This window comes from Rhincodon typus, chromosome 2, assembly GCF_021869965.1.
Source record: "Rhincodon typus isolate 14 chromosome 2, sRhiTyp1.1, whole genome shotgun sequence".
Taxonomy (NCBI): Eukaryota; Metazoa; Chordata; class Chondrichthyes; order Orectolobiformes; family Rhincodontidae; genus Rhincodon; species Rhincodon typus.
Genome location: NC_063333.1, coordinates 50,902,980 through 50,914,597, shown reverse-complemented (window position 1 = coordinate 50,914,597; position 11,618 = coordinate 50,902,980). Strand labels below are relative to the sequence as shown.

Here is an 11,618-nt window from a genome sequence, read left to right as displayed (position 1 = left end):
GCAGGAAGGCTGACGTTTCGGGCCTAGACCCTTCTTCAGAAATCCTCTGATGCTGCTTGGCCTGCTGTGTTCATCCAGCTCTACACCTTGTTTTCTCAGATTCTCCAGCATCTGCAGTTCCTACTATCTCTGAAGTTGTTACTAAACGTGTATCAAATTTTGGTTAGCCCACATCTGGAGCATTGTCAGTAGTTCTGCTTCTGGTATGACAAAAAGGATATAGAGCCATTGGAAAGGTAGCAGAAAAGATTTATAAGGACATGTGTGGTTATGTATGTCAAGTATGGATGAACAGGTTGTATCTCTCTTTTGCTGAAAATCAGACTGCTGTAGGGTGACTTGAGGTGTTTAAAATTCTGAAATAATAAATAGTGGATATGAAGAGAATGTTTTCTGTTCTGGCTTAGAAATAACTACAGACTATCAATTTTAAGATTGTCACCAAGAAATGCAATGTGGAATTTGGGACAAGTGGGGTTTTACCTAAAAAAATGGAAAGAATGTGGAATTTTCTGTCACAGCATGGTTGAAGCAAGTACCATTAATACATTTAAGGAGAAGCTAGCCCAGCATGAAAGAGAGGAAAATTGTGGGTTACAGTAATACATTTAGGTAGAGAATATGGGAGGGGGCTTGAGTGAATTAGGTACACTAGCATGACTATGCTATCTTGCCTATGTAAAAGTGTCATCACACAAATGTATAAGATTGCAAAAGGCAAATGGAAAATAGTCCATGTTGCCAAGAAGTATAAAATATGAATGCTGAGTTGTAACAATGAATTTATATAAAACCTTTGAAACTGCACAGTTGCATTCAGTGAACTAGACTACAGTGGAACCCTTGTACTACACAGTAAAGGAACAATATTGACACAATTGAGAGTTTTTTAAAAAATCATTTGTGGAACATGGGCATTGCTGGCTGGCCAGCATTTACTCTCCTGGCCGGTGGAGTACCTAATTGCTGGGATATTATCTGCAAAGAACAATTTATTTAAAAAAAACTTTGTGAAATTGGAGTTGTCTGTATTCAATACCATTTCTTCTGTTAATACACTTACCAGAATTGTGATATTTTGTCTTTAACAATGCTTTCTAATGTCTTAAACTGCAGCCTACATTTCCACTCTAGCTGTTTCTATTTTAAAAATGTCTACTTTTTGCCTGCCTTCTTTCCATTTATTGTTTGATGCATAATTTATTGTCAGGAAGGAAATCAATGTTATCGTCAATAAGCTTAGAAAATTTGTCAATAGAAGTAACTGTGTTCAGTACAAAAGAAATGATGGCAACTTTGAAGCTACTTTTAAAGTTATGGTTAAGATTGCTTTTATTGTCGACCATAAATTTAGATATTTTTCTTTTGAACACCAAGTGGTTGCAAATATCTTTTTGCTTTGTGTTACCATTAATTTGTAAATGACAGGGTAATTCAGTTTACTAAAAACTACATGCATTAAATATATACTTTCGTGAATTTTCAGAATTTGATATCCTAACTCTTGATGTATTTTTAAAGCATGTTTAATATATAATTTGTATTATTGATCTGTATTGTTATGCAGGAGAGAGCATTGCACATTTGACTGATGTGGGTGCCTTTGACCAGCCAGAATCAGATACAAGGGCAACAGTTTACACAGATAAAACTGGAATGATTAAAGCTGCACGGCTTCTGCTGTCTTCTGTTACAAAAGTACTAGTGTTGGCAGACAGGGTAGTCATAAAGCAAATCATCAACTCCAGAAGCAAGGTACGTAACTGTTTAAATTATCAGGACATTTACATCAGAAAAAAACTTCATACTGTTTGAAACCTACAGAGACTAAAATGTGAGCTTTTATCAAAAATAAATCAATGACTAATATTACATGGAATGTATAATAACATGAGAAGACACCAGCAACTGTGGATGCTTTATACCCCCACAGATTGCCTTTTTACAGAATATCTATCTTGCATTAACAAAAATAAGTGGGCTGCTACAATTACAGCTTTGGATAATGTATTTTCTTATTGAATGACGAGAAGCAATTGCTTCTATAGTTTGAATGGAGAACAACATTGCACAAAAGTGGATACTTTGTTCGGAAATGTAGCTACAAGAGCAAATGAAATTTGACACAACCTAATTACTTTGGAAACAATGAATATGTAAATTTTAATGTTTCTGGCATCTGGGGAAGAAACCTTCAGTGTTTATTTCTTCATAAATTACCTCAGCAAAAAATTGTATCAACACATGTACATAGAAAACAATGAGGCAATTACAGCACCATTAGTAGTTCCCTTTGTCTTTTGCTCTGGGTACCCTCACCATCCGTTCTACTTGCTCCTACTTCCCCTCTTATCAACAGCATAAAACCTACCGTTTCCCGTTCCCTTTGAGCTCTGAAGAAGGGTCACATTGGACTTGAAATGTTAACTCCCTGTTTCTCTCTCCACCTACTTTGTAAGAGCTTCTGAGTTTCTCTAGCATTTTCTGTTTTAATTTCAGGTTTCCAGCACCACAGTGATATTTATTTGAGTGACAATTAGAACATTCACTGTGTCTTAAGTGCTAATTCTTGGACAATCAAATACTTTGAGTTTTCAAATAAATAGCACAGCACTAATCACTAAGTACGGAGGTCATCTGTTTACAAAACACTCAAAAAGTGAGCAGGTCAAAGATAGTTTAAATTAGTTATTTGAATTGAATCATTTATCGTCACGTGTATTCAATATAAAATATAGTAAAGTGTTTATACCATCGCCGTGCATAGGTGCCATTCACATTAACTTAAACTAAAATAAAAAAAAAATAATTTAACGAGAGTCCAACTTTTCCTTCTGTGCTGCTACAGTCCCGGTCTGGGCTTCCCAGCCCATGCCATGCCACCACCATAGTCCTGCTCCAGGCTAAACCAGCCCATGCTATGGCAGCATTCTCTCTGGGCTACACCAGCCTATGACATGCTGCCACCAATGTCTGCTCCAGGCTATACCAGACCACTCCATGTAGAAGCAAGAGTCCCACTTTTGGTTGTGTAGAACTTGATTACTCCATTAAAGAAGAACATTTTGCCAAAACATTTTGTTTTGTATTCATCAGGACAGTTAGGAAGAAATATCAATGGACAGGGAAAGTAACATTTCCAGTATATGAGAAGAGAGTGCTCATTGGTTGGCTAGCAAGTGGACTTTGATTGGCAAAGGTATTGCTGTGGAGCATGTACGAGATTAATGATAACTGACAGTTAACTGCTATACTTTATTTACATTTTAAACCAGGTAGGTTGACACTTATTGGTTGAGCCATTTCCCTGAAGAAACAAAACAGAGAATGGCCGTCACCTATTTAACTGAATTGGAACGGGTGTGTGATGTGTGTATATGTACTTTCTGCCTGTAAATATGGAACAACTGGTACATTATTTTGTTCAAAGCTCTTGTCATGACCCTGATGGGAACAGTGCACTGGAAATCCATTGCCAGTATTCCAGGAGTCATCACAAGTGTGAAATGTGACAATTTAACCTCTAGGATGGTTAATGCCTGACTGCTCCCACTGCCTAAGATAAAAGAAATGCACACCAGTTTGATCAATGAATAAGAAAACCAAAAAAATTATTGTAGTAAACTTATACTCTAACATGTGGCAAAAACAGATTATTAATTAGTAATATATAAACTTGAATCTAAAGGCATACAAATGATAAACAAGATAAACGATTTTTTCATGAATATTGTGGCTGAAAAAAAAAGGCAAAAGGCTCAAAGCCTGGCGATCAGATTCCAAAGCAAATGTGTTGCAACGAGCTGACTTTCACATTGATAGCAATGGTATCACATTGTTGTCGACTGCAGTGATCAGCAATTTGGCAGTCAGTCATTTGGACCTAGGTCTTGGCTTGAGTTTGTTCTCTTTCCTTTTTCAGAGTGTTTAAGTATTATTTAAGAAAGTGCATTACTGGCAAGCTTGAATATCTGAGCTGCAACTGGTGCATTCTCCACATCAATGTCTCTACCAATCAGAGTTCACTTACCAGCCAGTCAACATCTCCTCCTCATACATTTTAAATGGTTTTTCCCTCTATATTTATATTTCTTGTGAATTATCCTGATGAGTACAAGATGAAAAACTTGAGTAAATGTGAATCAGAGATAGTAGGAACTGCAGATGCTGGTGAATCCGAGACAACTGATGCTGCTTGGCCTGCTGTGTTCATCCAGCCCTGCACCTTGTTCTCTTGAGTAAATGTGTTTTTGTTTACAGTAATGCCCAAAATGTACTGCACCGATTTGGAATGGGTCTAGATCATTCAGCACCTCAAAGCTGTCTGACAGTCAGTGATATCATGGAAGATATCTACCACAACCTTAAACTTGATATAGACCTCGTGGCATAGCTTGAGTTGGAATTTTTGTTTGGCTTGCTGGAAATATCTTAGTAAGAAATACCAAGAATTATAAGACTTTTCCCTTCAGGATTGAGGATGGAGCCAGGTCCAATAAACCCAGAAGCAAAGCATAGATGTCCACATTGTCAGACAAGTACAGAGTGTGCTGGTTAGAATTAGCCATGCCCCTACTGTTCCAATGCAGCTATAACACTGGCATCCACCCAACAATGTGAAAAATTGCCCAGGTACAATGCAACCCAGCCAGATACTGCCCTATTAGTCTACTCTCGATCATCAGCAAAATGAAGAGGTCTTCGAAAGAGCTATCAAATGGCATTTGCAAAGGATGATCCTTCTTACTGGTGCTCAGTTTGGTTTCTGCAGGTCTGTTGTGCTCTTGACCTCATCGCAGCCTTGGTTCAAACACGAAGGAAAGAACTGAACCCCAAAGACAAGGTGTAAGTGACTGTCCTTGATAACAGTGCAGAATTCAAATCTGTATGGCATCAAGGAGAACTAGCAAAGCTAGATTCAGGGGGAATCAATCACTGGTTGAAGCCATACCTGGAACAAGGAAGAAGATTATTATTGATGGTGGTTAATCAGCTCAGCTCCACAATATCAATGTAGGAGTTCCTTATAGTAGTCTCCTAGATGCAGCAATCTTCACCTGCTTCAATCAATGATCTTCCCTCCCTCCACCATAAGGTCAGAAGTGAGGATTTTCACTGATGATTACACAATGTTCAGCACCATTCATGACTCCTCAGACACTGAAGATGCAGGTTCATACGCAGCAAGATAAGTAGCAAATAACATTTGCACTATACAAGTTTCAAGGCACTAACCATCTCCAACAAGTGATGTCTAACCATCGTCCTTTAAACTTCCTGGTATTACAAATTGAATTCCTCACCGTCCATGTCCTGGGGCTAAGCTTTGACTAAAACTAAACTGGATCAGTTATTTGTACCATGACTATAAGTGCGGGTAAAAGACTAGGAATTCTGTGGCGTTGAACTCAGCAACTATCTCCCCAGTGACTGTCTAGTATCTAAAAGGCATCAGTCAGGAGTGTGATAAATACTGTCTACTTGCTTGAATGGGTGTAGATCCAAAAACACTCAAGAAGCTTGACGCGATCCAGGACAAAGCAGCCTGCTTGATTGACACCCCATCCACCACCTTCAATATTCACTCCCTTTGCCACCCCTCAGTGGCAACAATATTTGCAATAAGATGCACTGCTGGATTCTTCAACAGAACCTTTTAAAACCAGGCACTTTACCATCTAGAACAACGAGGGCAGCAGATGCATGGGAGCACCATTATCTGCCATTTCCCATCTAAGTCATACACCATCCTGACTTGGAAATGTATTGCTATTTCTTTGCTGTTGCGGAGTCAAAGTTCTAGATCTCTCTTCCGAGCAGTATTTATGGGTGTTTCTACACCACAAGGACTGTAGTAGTTTGAGAAGATAGCTCACCACCACCATTTCAGGGCAGTTAGTGATTGATAAAAATGTTTGCTGAAGCAGTGATGCTCACTTCCCTGAACAAATTTTAAAAAATGAAAATCCTGCTTTAGTTCTCTGGATCTTATATTCTGGTTACTTGTGAAGATACAAATATATGAATTAAAAAACAGAGTAGACCATTCAGCCCCTCAAACCTGATCCACCATACAATAAGATCGTGGCTAATCAGATTCTCACCTCAAATTTGTATTCTCCCCTATCCCTGTTAACATTTCACCCCTTGGCTTCAGACGAATCTATTTCTCTCCCTTAAAAATATTCAAAGACTCTGCCTCCATCACCTTTACAGGAAGGAAGGGAGTTCCAAAGCCACTCAAAGAGTCATTATTTTAAAAGGGTCACCACTGATTATTAAACAGTGACCCCTAGTTCTAGATTCTCCAAAAAGAAATATCTTCTCCATATCTATCCTGCCTCAGGGTGTATATGTTTCAATCAAGTCACCTCTGACTTATCTAAACTCCAGTGAATGAGGCAACTCTCATGTTCCAGGTATTTTTAGTTTCTTTTTTGTTTAGAACATTTTGCAGCTTCCATCACTCATTACAAATGCTCCTCACTCCATCACCCTCTACGTTAACTTTCTAGGCACTCATTCCCAGTATCCTTAATGAGCAGACTCAGGAACCAAATAGGCTTCTAAAAACCTAATACATGTCTCAGAACAGACCTGATAGTGGATAAAAACCCTTCATTTCATTGAAGTGTCACACCCTTTAGGTCTCTTAAGGTGATTAATGTCTTATAAAAGACATATCTTCATACACCAAATATTTAAAAAAAACCTTTTTAAAGTATCAGTCAAACTTTGAGAAACAAAAAAAGACAGATTGTTAGAGAAACTCAGCAGGTCTGGCAGCATCTCTGGAGAGAAAACAGTTAACCTTTCGGATCCAGTGATCCTTCGTCAGAACTTCAAACTTTGAACTCAGAACCCTCTGCTGGGTGTGTCTAGGTTTTGAAATTGATCCAGACACCCATAACGAACATCTCCTGGGGAAATGTCAACAAAGATCTGTACTGCAGCTTCTCAAACAGATGTTGCATCAGCAGGCCTGTCAATCAAAGCAGTCCAGTCATGGGTTTTGTCATAATCACTGACAGCTGCAACCAGCTTTTTCTGTATTTTGAAGAGATGGAGATTTCAAGAAGTTCAGACCACAATCAGATTTAAAAACATTGACGAAAGGAGCAAAAGTGAAGTAAGTACAGACTTTTTTCACTCAGTGAGTGGTTAAAATCTGAATTCTATTAAGGAATTCAGGAGTGAATTGGATTGTTATGTGAGAAGGAACACCATGCAGGATTACAGGGAGAAGGCAGGAGAATGGTACCTGGTGAGATGATCATTTGGAATGCTGGTGCAGGTACAATGGCCGAATGAACTACTTCTGCACTGTAACCCCAACTCTGTGATTGTCTATGGTAGTTCAGCTGACTTACCTGCCCTTCGAGAGAATTTATGTCTGTTCCATCAATTTGTGACTTCCTCACAGTGTGTTTGGACATTTGCAACAACTGTAATGTGGCCTCTTTGAACTCAGCACTTAATTCAAATGACTTTATTGAGTTTGGATTTCCCTCTGCTTGTGAAGCACGCTCTGCATTCTTTACCCAACAGCAGTTTTGGGATCTGTAGGAAATGGGGTTGTAATTCTTTCTGGCCCCCACCAACCATTTTTAAATCCCCCCCAATTCCACAAGAATCTGGTCCATTGTCTCAGATTTCACTGTTGACCACGGCTGTTCTACAAACTGAACCTTTTACTTTTCAGGGAACATAACACTTTTGTATCAAGGAATTCTCACTTTGTCTTCCTCTGTTAACACCTCCCTTTGTTACCCCGAATCCTACCTGATTTTTGGTGGTCAATTCATTTCTCATCTTTTTAATATTTGTTTTTCTTAAATTTAAAACATTGATTTCAGATAGTGCCTTGTTTGTCCCAAGTCTAATATCAAATTCAAGCCTACTATGGTCACTATTTGCAAAATACTCCCTTGTGGCCAGTTTGCCAGCTAATTTTGGTTCATTATTCACACTTCATCTAGTATGACCTATGCTCTGTCCATAGTAAAGCATGCTGTTCCAGAAACTGTATCAAATACATTCTAGAATTTCACCATCTTTACTCCTCCCAGTCCATGTGTAATGAAAAATTCCTATGGTAATTTAGGAGAGGTGTGTGCTGGGGAAGAGGTTATCCTTCCTCTGTGATTTTACTGATATTGTCAGTGAATAGGGAATGAAAAGATTGTTGATATGCATCAGCTTGCTGAGTTTGAAAATTTGCTGCATTTTTCTTGATTTATTTTAGCATTAAACTTGCTTGCCTGACAGAACAAAATAACAAGCTCTTGTGGTTGCATGGCACTGTTGATAAGAACTGAAAACCCGTGGGCAGCTGCCTTCCAGTATTTCACAGTCTGAAACTAAATAAAAGACAAGTGGTATTTTCAGTGTTTAATCTTTCCTTCTGTGTAATGTTACAAAAAGATATGTTGTGTAAAGGCTAAATTCCTACACTGAAATAGTTCCTTCTAACTGTGCAGGCTTAAAACTTAATAAGTTGTGAGGGAGAAATTCACTGTCTTTTCACTTGGTTTTGTATGTGAAACAAAATACAGGAAACAAATGAAATATCAGAGTTATCAAATTGAAAGTCATCAAGTTACAGTTGTGCAGGGTACCTGTGTATGCAAATCAGAATCCTGATGTTATTGTAAAGACCTGAATGGAAATTCATATATTTATGGTTAGAGTTTATGCCATTAATGCTTTGTCTAATTGTTCCAAGTTCTGAATAGTCCTTAAAGGTTGCTTTGAAAATATCTAGAAAATGTTTTACTAGTTCAATTTCTCTGAAACTAGGAGAAGTAGTTGCCAACTTGGATTCATTGCTCTCCACTTTTTGGCTGCATCCCTCACTCATTAATTGTGGGTTTGCTCTGCTTTGGACATGACCAGGTCAGGACACCTGGTTGACCTTCTGCAGTTCTCCACTTGACTACATTCAGGCATATGCCTGAATTATGATCTTATTTGATATTGCATTCAAACCCAATTTCTCAATCTTCTCTTTCAAGAATTTAAGAACTTTTAAATGTTGAGACAAGTTGCCAGAGGAAATTAATGTGGTGTCCATATAATTATTTGTAATTAAATCTTAAAAATGAGGACAGTTTTGTTTTAAAATTTGCTGCTGTTTTGCAGTTTATTATCAAGGCAGACCTGTGTAGTGGAGACAACAAGGCGTAGAGCTGGATGAACACAGCAGGCCAAGCAGCATCATAGGAGCAGGAAGGCTGACGTTTCGGGCCTAGACCCTTCTTTTGTTAGTGTTTGAATTGTATGATAAGTGCTTAGACTAATGTACAAGAACTAGATTTTTTAATGTTTTTCATAACTGCTCTGCCAAATGATCATTATGAAAGAAAGAACTTGGATTTGTTTAGTGTATGTCATCTCAGGAGGTCCCAATTTTCTTTATGTGTGGCCAATTAATCACTTTTGAAGGGTAGTCATTTTTGTTCCATAGGTAAATGTAACTCACATTAATGCGAGATTATTGCTTTTATTTGGCTGTATTTTGAATATGTGTCCATCTCTGAGACCAATATATATCTTCAAATTTACTTCCCACACTGCTTCTCTTGAGACCATGCACTGGGTTGAAAAGACCTTTTTGCTAGCAAGCTATCATGAAAGCCATGACCAGTTGCTAAAGAGCAATGTGACAGTCATCCATTCTGTTTTGTTGGAAAGGGGTGTGTGTATGTATATGCAGATTAGTTTCCCTATTTCAGCTACACCACCCAGTATGTCTTGTAGTAAAACTGGTGTGATCAGAAGATTTATGGACCAGAGAGACATGGATGAACTTTCACTCTCAAACTGTGTCTTTCCCATTGAATGGTGGAATTGACATGATGGGCTGAATGGCCTACTTGTACTCCTATGTCTTACGGTCTTTTATTTTCTGCACAAAGAGTCATCTGCTTAAATGTGTATCATGCTTGACACTTCCTCAAACTACATGCAGGTCAATGTTAATTCTCAGTGGGAAGCTGAAGAGGGTGGATGCCAATTCCACATAGGAGTCAGCGTCGGAATTGGGATGTTGGCTGATTTCAGCAGAAAGAAACAATCAACTAGCTAGAGGAAGGATGCAAGTTAAAAGAAGGCTTTCGGGCAGGGAGATGTTCCAGGGGTTTTGCAGGTGGGAGAATAGTAGGAAGAGCCCTATTTTCAGATGATAGAGACCCAGAAAATCTTATGTGACGTAGGGGAGTACTCTTGCTCTTCTGGAGCCCAAAAGGATAGCTAGGTCTAGTATCTGGCCAAAACCAGCAATGTAAAATTGCAGATTATTCCCAAATCCTTCTAAACATTCACAGCAATGAATCTACTTCCATTCAGAGTGTAATTACCAATTATGTTTAAACAGAAAAGCATCATCTCACACTTAACTAAGATGGGTTTCCATCTGCCAAATTCACTGCATTTGTGATGTTCCTGATTGGTACTCAGTTTCACATCTTGAGCAACAGCTTCCTCATAATCACAGTTGGCAACTGCGTTGATTTACCTTATGCCTGTACAATAGAATACTTGCTGCCTTTTTAAATTCACTGAAAATCTCTTGCACACTGCTCACCAGATTAGAAATTTGTGGACACAGAGTTAACATTGCCTCCCACCTATTCACCATTGTAGCTCAGTTGCTAAATGGAAGCCATTGTGTGCATGGTATTTCAGTATTAAGACTGGATTTGTGCAGCGAATAGCTGAATTGCTGAACTAATTAAGATTTAAACTATTTAATTTCCTGTTTAGCTGCATGAGCAGTGTGAACTGCTCATTATTGCAGCTACTCTGATTCACTGCTTCTCTGTCATAATTTGAAGCTAATTGGCTGTATACAGAATCTCTGCTTTAAAGTCATGCATATTTTCATCTTAGTTGTGAGTCACTAATTAAGCATAAAAAAAGTCACCTATCTGTTAACATGAGTAAGTTATAGTGACCGATATTGTGACTAAATGAAAAAGGGAGGAGATAAGACCTAGGAATACTAAATATTTAATGTGATCATCCAGGTAATGTTTCCTTTCCCTTTAAACTGAAGCAGAGCTCCAGTATAGGCTTAAGTAGCTAAGGTAACCCTCTTATCGCACAACATTTAGGGTTATACTAATGCTTCTAAGCCTGCCCCTGTGCATGACATAAAAGTACTTCAGCCAAAGCGCTGTCCTTGTGCCTAACCACTTCGCTTTTCATAGATGGTACCTTTAGCTAAGAAGTCAATGTAGCATTTCCTTCCTCTTGGTTTAACCAAGGAACCAAAGCAAGTAAGAGACAAACATAATTCACAGTAGTCAACTGAATTCTCATTGATAAAAGCACAGCATTTACATCACAGTTGTTAACTTTTGAACAGATCTCTCAAGTGTTTATTCTGATCTCTCTCTCTCTGCATCTTCTGTGCGACTGTAACACTGTCTTTTGCTACCTGATGCACTTTGTATGGTATGATCTTCCTGTATGGTAGGCAAAACAGCACTTTTCACTGTATCTCGGTACATGTGACAACAATAAATCAATCAACTTGCAATAGATTGTTCTTGTATGTTTACTTCATTGAACAATTTCATATAAATTGATACAAAACATAGGAAGACAGCAGATAG

The 11,618-nt window shown here is 38.3% G+C and overlaps 1 protein-coding gene across 4 annotated transcripts in view; it reads left to right on the top strand.

Annotated features, from left to right (window-relative positions):
- Positions 1 to 11,618, top strand: part of ctnnal1 (catenin (cadherin-associated protein), alpha-like 1) — a 298,283-nt gene that overhangs the window by 190,950 nt on the left and 95,715 nt on the right. For all 4 annotated transcript variants that reach the window (XM_048617645.1, XM_048617642.1, XM_048617652.1 and 1 more), the window contains one exon: positions 1,568 to 1,755. In XM_048617645.1, coding sequence (XP_048473602.1) covers positions 1,568 to 1,755 — 188 coding nt within the window. The remainder of the gene's footprint in view (positions 1 to 1,567; positions 1,756 to 11,618) is intronic.